We start from the raw sequence: 12,440 nt of genomic DNA, 5'->3' as shown, positions 1-12,440 counted from the left end.
AGTGTTCATGATTATTTTTATGGGAAATCTGCCTCCCACAGTGACATTTTCCTTTCTTGGGTGACATAAGCTTTAAGTAACCAAAAAAGAACAAGACCAAAGAAAAAAAAGGAAAGCCCATGGCTAGGTATTCGGCACAGCAATGGGGCTTTCAGAAAGATAAGCAATGATGGCGTTTAGACTGACATCAAAAAAGTTCTATGTAAATGTATCCATACGTCACCTTTATACCCTATGTCCTGTACGGGGAGTGGGTCTATATTAGAATGCCGAAACCTCACTTACGCAAATCCCAAAAGGCCGTCACATACACAGCGAACCGCAAGAACACCGAACGTCCTTAAGCGTGAAATTCAAAATATCGAATTGCCATAGTTGGCCAACTCCACCGCCCGCTACATACTGCCTACCCAAACAAAATAAATATGAATGTGTTACTATACATACACTTAGCTTAACCTGCACTCTAACCCTAAGGTCAAAAACTATTGCACATTTACGTTAAGGAGCTATACCGGATAAGGGAATCTCATACTGATGTTTTACCTCACTAAACATGGTGTGAACAACTATGGCGATTCGGTATTTTGAATTTCGCGCTAAAGGACATTCGGTGTTCATGTGGTTCGCTGTTTATGTGTTGGCCTTCGGGATTCGTGTAAGTGAGGTTTCGTCATTCGAATATAGACCCATGGGGAGCATGTGTGTGATATGAGACGAATAAGAGACCTAAAGGCTTTGGTACAGTGGCAGGACACCGGGCTGTGCTTGACAGAAGATCCCCAATGTGAAAAATACTGCAACAGTGATACAGAAGGACATCAGAATGTATAAAAAAGTGCCTCTAGATGCCAGTTTTTCTCACTTCACAGTGTCCCAATAACAGAAGCTTAATCCTCTAGAAAGACTAGATTAATTTCCCCCACAAAATGTGAAGATGGGAGAAGAAACACAGCTAAGGGCCAAGGAGAAGTGTGTGTGAGGTGGGGTTCAGGTAATAAGGAAATTCAGGAACAAATATGTAGGTATACATATATTCTTTAAATATGTATAATGATCCAACAATCAGTCACAAGCTGTAGGGAAAATTATGCCATGACCACACCTACATGTCTGTGCAAGGACTGCACTAAAGATATGACTATATGGCTGTGGACAAAACTGAAAGTGTTACAATCAGAATTACATGCTGGTCTGCAATGATGCCAGCTTGTTACCCAACAATATGGCCTTATGAGCAGCATCTTTAAAAATATATATATATATTTACTACGCAGGACTGCATCAGAGAGTAACATTTAGTAAAGACAACTATGCAATTGGCAAAACATGAGTGAGATAAGTCATTTCACACAGGAAAAGCTCTGCATACTCCAATTGTTAAAAAAAATTAAAAAAAAAATAGAGTAAAATAAAACAGTGCACAGCACAAGGTTAGCATATGCACAGCTCTCAGAGTGTGGGAGATGGACAGATTTGTGTGATGATTTTCAGCTCCTTACTGGCCTGAAACACGAATCACCAAGCAAAAGTATTTCACAAATAAAACTAAATGAAGAAAAACTGAAACAGCAAGTAAAATATTGAACAGCATTTCAGGCTTTCAAAAGGTATAACAGAGAAAAAACACAGATTAAAGCTGTTTACTTACAACAACTGGGGCTCGAAGTGGGGAATTGATGGGGAGGAAGAGTGTGGATTGAAATGACCCATTAGCAAGTTCCTGAGTTTTACATTTAGGAGCCAGGTGGGTAAATGGATCACTTGGCAGTCTGGCACAGTATCTGCATGAAAGACAAATGCATTTAGTTACTCCTCAGCTGTTTCACAAAAATCAGACTTAACAACAAATTAAAAATGGAGAGGGGGGGGGGGCAGATCACTTAATATAAACTGAAATATTTTACTCTGTAATGCTCTGCATGCTGAAAAAAACTCATGACAGCACTGAGTTTCTCACATGTTATAAAATAAATAAATCTGCAGCAACCTTAACTAACATGAAATCTGTACTTGACCTTGACATGGCCCAATACAGTTTTCACATTTCTGTCTTTACAAAAAGCTGCTTGCAGACCACTGGGAAACAGAAGCTACAGCACTACTATATGAAAGGGAGCTTTTTCTCTCTCTAGTCAAAAAGAAACAAATGCAAGCATCTATAGATGTTGGGATTTCCTTGTGCATGGAAACACTGAAGCAAAATGGTACGTCTTCTGTAGTGATTTACCAGCAATAGGCATGTAGTCCGAGAGAATACTGTGGAACTTAGGCCAGTTTCCAAACTGCCTTAGAGCACTTCTGGTTAAATGATAATCAGAAAATGAAGGATTCAAACTGTGTACTATAGCAAGCAATGCAACTCTCAGACATTAAATTGCATTATAAAACAAAGGATATAATAAAAGAACACTAAAAAAAATATGTACTTACCATAATGTTCCATCTGTGTTGTCCGTTTTCATTCTTCCTCAACTTATGGCTGGTATCCAATCCCTTGATATGACTCGGCCGTTGCCAAAGCTTGTGGCAACCAGAAAACTCTAACTACTCCCTTACCCATAATGCACCAACTCCGATTACCTCAGATCTTGTTTGCCAAGAAAAGCAAAAATACACAATTCAGTTACAGAGCGAGGACACTATCTGGAGCTGTATATCAACGGAGTGGCACACGCAAAAACGCTCGCTCTTCCAGAACTTTGCAAAGAAGGGGGCTGATGGGAGGGGAGTTGAGGAAGAATGAAAACGGGCAACACTGATGGAATGTTACTGATAAGTAAGTACATATGATGCTGTCAATTTTCATTCTATCCTCAACTTATGGGACAGAGTCCCCGGCTACCCAATTCCCCAGGTGGACTCGAGGAAGGATATTCCTGAGCACCACTGAGTCAAATGATGCTCTACCTCCGGAGACCAGATCCAATATGTAACGAGTAACAAAAGTATGGGGAGTAGCCCAGGTTACTGCTGCACAAATGTCCATGAAGGCTACAGACCGGACGACTGAGGATGCAGCCGTGCTCTAGTGGAGTGAGCTCTTAAAGGTTTTGATATGGTAAAGCCCAATTTGGTGTATATGTATATCTATATATATATATATATATATATATATATATATATATATAAGAAATGCAATCTGTAAGCCATCTAGCTAGACTAATGTTGGTAACAGGTTTTCCTAGTTTCATTTAAACCACAAACTATGAACTGAAAACAGCTGCAGTAAAAACCACAAACTGGTGACCCAAAAAAATGAAGCAAAACAGCATTTATTCCTCTGACGTCTCTGCTGATGCCTTCACAGGAGAATACTGAACAAAGTTCACAATCCATATTTATAATACATTCATTAAATCAATTATCCAATAATCCTATTATTTACTTACAAAATAATAGGAAGTAAAACTCTCCAATTAAAATATACATTCATTCCTTGTGGTACCAAAGTATCAATTTTTAAAATATAAACTGCTTTTTTATATAGTAAAACATTTTTAATGTTTTTATACAGATAGTTATCTACACCTTTCTCTAATATTGTACCTACTAACCCATGCGACTCTGATGTTCATAATAAAAATGCTCTCCTACTGAACTAGTCATTTTCAAAGTCTCTAATATGTTCAAGCAGTCTAACTTTAAAAGACCTTTTCGTTTCCCCAGTATAAAACTGAATGCAGGGGCATTTAAGTGCATATATAATGCCCTCTTATCACATCTAAAATTTGCTTTACTATAAAATTTTCTACTATTTATATTATCAAACCCTGCAACTATATGTTTATATGCTTTACATTTACCACAGATTTCAGTACCAACTGTTTTTGGTATATGATAAAGTTTAAGCTCTGGTTTAACCAACCTACCCTTAACTAAGAAATATTTCTCCCTACTTTATAGGATAATTTTAAATTATCTGGTAACCAATCTCTTGGCTCCTTGGATTTTTTAAAAAAAAATCCAATAATGTTTCACCATAGCAATCACCTTATCACTAAAGACACTACATAATGTGATGAAATAAATCTCTAAATTATTTTTTCTTATATCACTATCATAAATTATTATATATCTCTTTTACATTCTTGTGTATTAATCTGATTAATTTTATAATAAGCCTTATCTATTATTTGCTGGCTATACCCTCTAGAGTAGAACATATTATACATTCTATGAATCGCCTGTTTTAATTCTGTATGATTACATATTCTCTGCAACCTAGTAAATTCTCCAATGGGAACCACTTCTACAGTATGGGGGGATGGCAACTAGTAGCCTTAAGGTACTTAACTTGATCTTCAACTTTTCTATGTATCTTAGTATGTAGATATCCCTTAGATACATCTACCTCTACATCCAAAAATACTTTTTTCCAATTTGTATACCTTCAAATTTAAGATTAAATTGCTTACTTTGCAACTCTGATATAAACTCGTCAATTTTTGTTTCCCCTCCTTCACACAAAAAAATCAAATCATCTATAAACCTGCTATAATTTTTAACATACTGGTGGAAAAATTAAGTTCTATAAATACATTCATGTTCAAATAAACCCATGCTTAAGTTGGCATATGAGGGGGCAAATGCTGCCCCCGCTGCTGTACCCTGTTTTTGTCAGAACAACTCTCCTCTAAATTCAAAATAGTTTTTGTAAGACAAGAATATAACATTTCCACTACAGATTCAGTTGCTGGACCTTGCCCTAAGAAAAATCTCACTGCTTCTAGGCCAAATTCATGACAAATACTTGTATACAATCTCTTTACATCAAGAGTAATCCAATACATCTGATCATTCCAGCCTATATTCTGTATTTTATGCAAAAAAAAAAAAAAATTAGATACATCCTTCACATAAGCTGGTAACAGTAATACCTTATGAAAAATTAATTTATGTAAAAGACATCCTATGTTATGCAAGAAATAATTACATCCAAAAACAATAGGGCACCCTGGTGGATTAACACTTTTATGAATTTTTGGAACACAATAAAAATATGCCATACTAACATTATAATGACAAAACTTTTTAACATCTTCTTCAGTCAACAATTGTTCATACTCAGAAATAGCCAGTTTATACATATCCCCATGAACCTTTTCATACACTGTCACATCATTCAAATGATTATAGCACATTTCTAAATATTGAGACATGTGTAACAGAACTAATTTGTTACCTTTATCTGCAGGACTGAATATCAAATCTGCATTTCTTCCCAATGCTTGCAGTGCTAGCCACTCATTTGTAGTCAAATTATAATTAATATTCATGATTTTTTTTAAATTCAGCAAATTCTTGTTCAACAGAATCATTTAACATATTTTGAAACGTCATAATTTCCACACAATTAAACACGGGTATAAATTTACTTTTTGTTTCTATACTACTTGTTGCAGTGGTGGTGCTGCGGTAGTGTTGTCGCCTTACAGTAAGACGTCCTGTTAGATTCTCAGCTAGAGCGTCTTCTGTGTGGAGACACGCGTGAATGGGTGTACCTTCGTTAAAGGTTATGCGTCAGGGCCGGCAACTCGGCAAGTAAAAATCTACTGCCAATCATTAGCAGACCGGAGTTCTGTTGTGGCGATCCCTAACCGGGAAAAGCCGAAAGACACAACATCATCATCATACACGAGAAAAAACTATCATCACTAACAAGAGACTTCTTCATCACCATCATTGTACATAAAAGAAACATTTTCATTTACATCAGAAAGCCGTGGTACAACCTCCAAATTATATCTAAACATGTGCTTCAATTGTACTTTCCTAATAAACTTGAACACATCACATTTTAAATCATGAAGCCTCAGTAATACTGTAGGAATAAATTTCAGGCCGCATTCTAATACGGCCTGTTCATACATATTTAAACTACAGCCAGACAAATTTACTACATAGGAGTCCACTTTACCATCTACCCCTTTTGTTCTTATATTGCCACTGCTGATATTGTTGTTGGGGGTGTTGCTGATACTGTTGGTTAAACTGTCCTTCTCGCTGCCGTTTCTTGCCCCGATTGAACGTTTGTTCCCCCCTTGGTTCTGAAATGTTTGATGATGTTCAATGTTTTGTGCTGGTGGTAAGGGCGGACATTCCCCATTATATGCACAGTTATCATCCGTGCCCGATGAAATTGTTTCAAAAGATGGTCTTAAACTGAATGAACGCCGCTCTTCCACCCTCTTCCCTTCCTTAAAAGACACATGACGTTTAGTATTCTTCCTACTGGCATTCGATCTAAAGACCAAACCATTTTCATAATCTCTGGTGTCTCTAATTATTCTTTTTTCTGTTCATAATATCCTGTTCATGACCATTCAATTTACTATTAATATCTTTCAGGATATCAAGAAATTCTGGACCTATTTTAGACAAGATATTACTACACACAACATTAATGTCTTTTTGTAAATTAGTTTGTTTCAACCTGTCACACTTGACAAGTATAGCAACATATTCGGTTGTACATTTATGGGCTGCCTGAATCCAGCGCTTATGGAAGATAGTGTCTGCATAATCATCCAAATTAAAAGGTGTTGCTGGATCTTTGTATACTCTCAGGCCACAGGGGGGGTATTTCTAGTTCAAGATACTTAGTCAAACTCTGCACATTCAAGAAAGTACAGTTTTGTACCTGCCATAAATGTAGATGTTCGAGTGCTAATACAGCTGCAGTCATAACAGATGAGTTCTTCTGCTGTCAGGCGGGTCCTCGGTCAGCCGAATTCCAAAGTCTAGGTCCGGCGTTGGTTGTCGTCGCCTCTTCCCTGACGTCAGTGCGACAGGGGTATAAAGGAACCAGCCAAAGCCATTTTCTTCAGTTTTTCTTGCCCCAGATGTCAGGTGCCCCCAGAAGGAAGGCAATACATAAATTTGTGTAATAAAGCAATGCAATATAATCAAAATACAGTAGTTGCAAGCAAATACACCATAATTAAATACCCCAATCAGGTTGTATGAGGAGGTGTTAGCCAATAGGCCTGTCCCAAGAAGGGAAGGAGGGAGGGAAACCTGGACTGCAGCTGTATTAGCACTCGAACATCTACATTTATGGTAGGTACAAAACTGTACTATGTTCATCGTGCATACAGCTGCAGTCATAACAGATGGGTAGAATCCCAAAGCTAAGAAAGGGGTGGTAGGCACTAGGTGGAAAGTACAGTTTTGTACCTACCATAAATGTAGATGTCCGAACTGGATAGCATCTGCAGTCATAACAAATGGGTTGTCCTGTCGTCAGGCAGCCCTTCGGTCGGCCGGATTCCAAAGTCCAGGTCCGGCTTCGGCTGATGTCGCACTTCACCCAACGTCATCTCTGCTGGTCTTGGCTTCGGCTGATGTCGCACTTCACCCGACGTCATCTCTGCTGGTCTTCGGGTATAAAGGCATCAGCCGACGCCATTTTCTTCAGTGTTTCTTGCCCCAGATGCCAATTGCCCTCTTGGAAAGCTAAATTTTGGATAAATGCCAATGTTTCCAAAATAATAGAAGGCAAACACAACAAATAAACATGTATGTACATATATACAAACAAATACTCCATAAGAGACCCCCCCCCCCAGCTAGCTATTAGGAGGGTAATTACCCTAGGAGTACCACAGAGGGGAAGGAAGGAGGGTAATCCTGACTGCAGATGCTATCCAGTTCGGACATCTACATTTATGGTAGGTACAAAACTGTACTATGTCCTTCATGGATGCATCTGCAGTCATAACAAATGGGTAGAATACCATAGCCAAACTAGGGGAGGAGGAATAATAATTATGGAGTAGTCAGGATCCCTTGCAGTACAGCAGTGGCAAACCCTGCTCGGGATCTAGAATATAGAGGTAAATTATAATGCTTGGCAAATGTATGCACGGAGGTCCAAGTAGCCGCCTCAATAATGTCCTTGGTTGCCACTCCTCTTAAGAAAGCTGTGGTAGTGGCTGTAGCCCTTGTAGAATGAGGTCTTATGTCCTGTGGAATTGGTTTTCCATGGTAGGAGTAACAGAATCTTATGCAATTTCCTATCCATTTGGAGATAGTTTGTTTGGAAATTGCTTTTCCTTCCCTTCCTGTTGCATAGGCTACAAAGAGCTGGTCAGTTTTTCTGTTACCCTTGGTTCTGTCCAGGTAGTAGCGTAATTGTCTGTGTACATCCAAGGTATGCATTATTCTTTCACCTTTGTTTTGTGGATTGGGAAAGAAGGTAGGTAGGTGGATTGCCTGGTTTAAGGACACTCTGGATACCACCTTAGGCATAAATGTAGGATTAGTTCTCATGGACACCCTATCTTGGTGGAAGATTAGGAAGGGTTGTACTGCCATTAGGGCCTGTAGTTCGAAACCCTCCTTGCTGAAGTAATAGCCAGTAAGAAAGCAGTTTTCCATGACAGGTGCTGTAGATCTGCTGTTGCTGCTGGTTCAAACGGGAGTGTCAACTTTTCTAGCACAAAGTTCAAGTCCCATGCTGGTAATGGTGGTTTCCTAGGAGGTTTTACATTCTTGATCCCTCTGAGAAACTGCCTGAGTAGAGGATGTGAAAAGACAGGAGGATCAAAGCTGTATTCTGCTGAAATAGCTGATGCATGTATCTTGATGGAGGAATAGGACAGGCCAGTATGTAGAAGCTCTGCCAAGTACTCCAGAATGTTAGCAATATCTATGTTCGACACATCTTTTCCTCTTTCAGTACTCCAGATGACGAACCTTTTCCATTTTCCTGCATAGTTCCTTCTTGTTGAAGGTCTGCGGGCTTCAAGGATAATGTCTTTAACCCTTTGTGAAAGGTCTGGGTTAGTTAATTTTATGTGATGTTCCAGGCAGTCAGTTGCAAGGTTTTTAGGTTTGGATGTATGATGATGTAGTTGTTCTGAGTTAACATCAGAGGCATCAGGGGTATTGGCCACATTTTCTCCCGAGACATGCTCCTCAGCAATGGGTACCAGTGTTGTCTTGGCCAGTTCGGAGCTATCAGAATTATCCTTGGACGTTCCTCTTTGATTTTGAGAAGTACCTTGTGTATCAAGGGTAGAGGTGGGAATGCATATGCTGTCAGGCCTTTCCAGCTGAAGGACAGAGAGTCCACCTTCCATGCAAGTGGGTGGAATGTCCTTGTGCAGAATTTTTTGAGTTGGTGATTTTGTGGGGAAGCGAATAGATCTATTTGTGGTATTCCCCACTTCTTTGTGATGGCCTTGAAGATGTCCGGGTGTAGCATCCATTCGTGAGCACCCGAGGTGGTTCTGCTTAAGATGTCTGCTAGGGTGTTCTCTTTTCCCGGTACAAATATTGCCTGCAACTGGATGTTGTAGCTGAGAGCCAGATTCCACAGGTCCAAAGTCATTCTGCATAGGGGGTAAGAATGAGTGCCTCCCTGTTTGTTGATGTACCACATGACAGTGGTGTTGTCTGTCCTTATCATCAAATGGCCTTCTTTGAGGAATGGTCTGAATTTTAGGATTGCCAGTTTTACTGCCAGCATTTCTTTTTGGTTTATGTGCAGGTGTAGCTGGTCCTGAGTCCACTTTCCTTGTACGCATTTGTCCAGCATGTGTGCCCCCCATCCTAGGTCTGAGGCATCCGTGGTGATGGTTTGGTTTGCTCGGAAGTTGTGGAAGGGTAAGCCTGGGTTTGACTGGCATGCCCGTGCCCACCATAGGAACTCCTGTTTTAAGCAAGGGATTATTGGTATTTCTGTTTCTAAGCTGTGCCTGTGTTGAGACCATAAATTCTTTAGGTACCACTGTAACTTTCTCATATGCAGTCTGGCATGTGGGACCAAGATTATGCATGATGCCATGAAGCCCAAGGCCTGCAGAACTTTTCTTGCTGTTAGTTTGTTCTGCTTTGCCAATTGTAAGAAATAAAGAGGGAGTTCTTTCTGTTTTTCTGCAGTTAGGAATGCCATCTGTTTTACTGTGTCCAGTTCCGCGCCCAGGAAAGTTCTTGTTTGGGATGGAATCAGCCTTGACTTTTGAAATGACTGTGTATCCCAGGGCTTGTAGCAAGTAAATGACCCTTTGTAAATCTGTTGTCAGCTTGCTTTTGTTGTCTGCTTGTAACAGGCAGTCGTCCAGGTAAGGATAAATTTGGATTCCCTGTACTCTGCAGTGAGCGATTACTGATGCCAGGCATTTTGTGAATACTCTGGGCGCAGTAGATAAGCCAAAGGGCAATGCTGAGAATTGAAAGTGCTCTGATCCTGCAAGAAATCTGAGGTATCTTCTGCAATTTGGTTGAATGGGGACGTGCAGGTATGCCTCCTTGAGATCTAGAGTTACCAGCCAACACTCCTTGCCCAGCATGGGAAGAAGTTGCTGTAGGGTCAGCATTTTGAATTTTGGGACAATGATGTATGTGTTTAAGATGGACAGGTCGAGAATAGGTCTCCAGGTTTTTTCTTTTCTTGGTACTAGGAAGAGTCTGGAGTAGAATCCTTTGCCCTGTTCTGCTATTGGTACCCTTTCCACAGCTCTCATCTTTATTAATTCTGCTGTCTGGTGCAGGGCTTCTATTTTTTGATTTGGGGGCAGGTTTGGCATTCCTCTTTTTACTGGTAAAGTGTGGAAGTGGAACCGGTAGCCTTGGTTTATGGTTTGCAAAATCCACTTGTCTTTTGTAATATAGTGCCAATTTTTCGAGAATAAGGCTAACTTTCCACCTAATGGTGCTGCTATTTGCTCCTTGGTAGGCGGATTCAGGGTCAAGTCACTGTGATTGTCCAGTTGCAGTGGCAGTGGTTGCTTCTGTGCCTCGGTTATTACCTTGCCACTGTCGTCCTCTGTAGGCACCTCCTCTGGATTGATTTCTGCCCCTAGAGCGTCTGTTCCTGCCCCTTTGGGACCTTGTGGAGTCAGGAAAGGACCAATTTTTGGCAGGCCAGTTCCTGCTAAACCTTGGGGGATGAACCTGTAGGAAATCTTTAACTGTTTGTACAGATTTTGCCTTCTCTTCCATTTTCTTCATTACCTGCTGGGCAGGTTCCCCAAATAGATTGGCTTTATCCATAGGAGCATCCAATAGCTTAGCTTTAACATGATCCGGCAAGACCTGTTCTTTCAACCATGCATGTCTTCTTATCACTGTGCCAGTCATGGCTGATCTAAATGAAGCCTCCAGTGCATCATAGCCACATTTTAAAGAATGGTTACTGACCTGCTGGGTGTTATTTAGCATTTCTAATACATATTTCTTATCTAAAGATTCATCACAGGACAGCTTTTTAATTAACTGATCAAGCATAAACTCTTGGTATTGGATCATGTGAAACTGACAGTTTAAAGCTCTAGCAGAGAGAGTAGCAGAGGTGTATACTTTTTTCCCCCATCTCTCTAAGGACCTGGATTCCCTTTCAGAAGGAATAGGGTTTTTTGCTGTGGTCGAGGCAACTGCCTTAGGCCCCTGGGATATAGTTTCGGGGTCTGCAAGTGGGGCCTTGTATAGGTGGTGATGAGTGTCTGGCACCCTGTAGAATCTATCTGGTTTGGCAGGGGCCGGAGGTAAAGTATCAGGAGCGGTGCAAACATCATTAAATGCATCATCCACAACAGGCAGTACTGGAGGTATAGCTAAGGGCCTATGTTGTGGCAAGTGCAGAAAGGTCCTAAGCCTTTTTCTAGAATCTGAGAAATCTTGTCCCTGCCATTGGAATTGTTCTCTCATGGCATGTAAGGTTTCCCCAAAGGAGAATTCCTCTGGTGGAGAGGCAGCTGGAATGGAATCTTCAGCATCTGAGTCTTCATAATTGGAAAAAGGAGCCTCTGGCTGGTCTGTAATGTCTGAGTCATCCGCAGAATCATCAGAAGACACAGGCTCGGGGGGCTCTGTTCTAGGTCTCTTTTCTGGGGGCTGAGAGGCCCTGTCTGGGTGAGATTGGGATCCCTAATTAAGGATATTAAATCTTCTGCCAGAGTAAGCATTTGAGAACTAGAAGTGGGCCTGAGTGAGGGTGGTTTAACAGGCACTGTTTTAGCTGTTTTAGCTGCTTTAGCCCTGGCAAAAGCCTTAATAGACATGGCTGCAGGAGGCCTAGCAGCACCACGTGCTGGGGTAGAGATATCCAAGGGGATGGTGTCTGATAGCTCAGTAGGAACCACAGTTGTAGGCAAAAGTTCGGAGGCTGATTCAGATAAGGTAGCAGGAGCCTCAGTAGTAGTCATGGATTCGGCTGAAGATTGACCAGTTTTCTCGGTTTGGGCCGAAACCGAGACACTCGCGGCTTGCTTAACCGTGGTTTCGGCCGAAACAGCGGACCGCGAGTGTCGGTCTTTTTCTTTGCGTTTTTTAATAATTTGGGTAGTCGGAGGATCCGACGGCATGATGTACGAAAAATCTGAGCTGAAAAACTGTTCAGCAAACTCCGACCGACGCCTAAGCGTTCGTCGGTTGAAGGAGGCACAGGCCGAACAGGCTGCTACGTCGTGGTCTGGGCCTAAGCAAGGCAAACA

The 12,440-nt window shown here is 40.9% G+C and overlaps 1 protein-coding gene across 1 annotated transcript in view; it reads right to left on the bottom strand.

Annotated features, from left to right (window-relative positions):
- Positions 1-12,440, bottom strand: part of DICER1 (dicer 1, ribonuclease III) — a gene marked incomplete in the record, with an annotated part of 1,877,097 nt that overhangs the window by 1,216,208 nt on the left and 648,449 nt on the right. The window contains 1 exon segment of the mRNA XM_044074618.1: positions 1,652-1,784. Within this exon segment, the coding sequence (XP_043930553.1) occupies positions 1,652-1,784 (133 nt within the window).

Source organism: Protopterus annectens, chromosome 6.part0, assembly GCF_019279795.1.
Source record: "Protopterus annectens isolate FY-2018-M chromosome 6.part0, PAN1.0, whole genome shotgun sequence".
NCBI lineage: Eukaryota > Metazoa > Chordata > Ceratodontiformes > Protopteridae > Protopterus > Protopterus annectens.
This window is presented reverse-complemented; position numbering and strand designations above follow the sequence as displayed.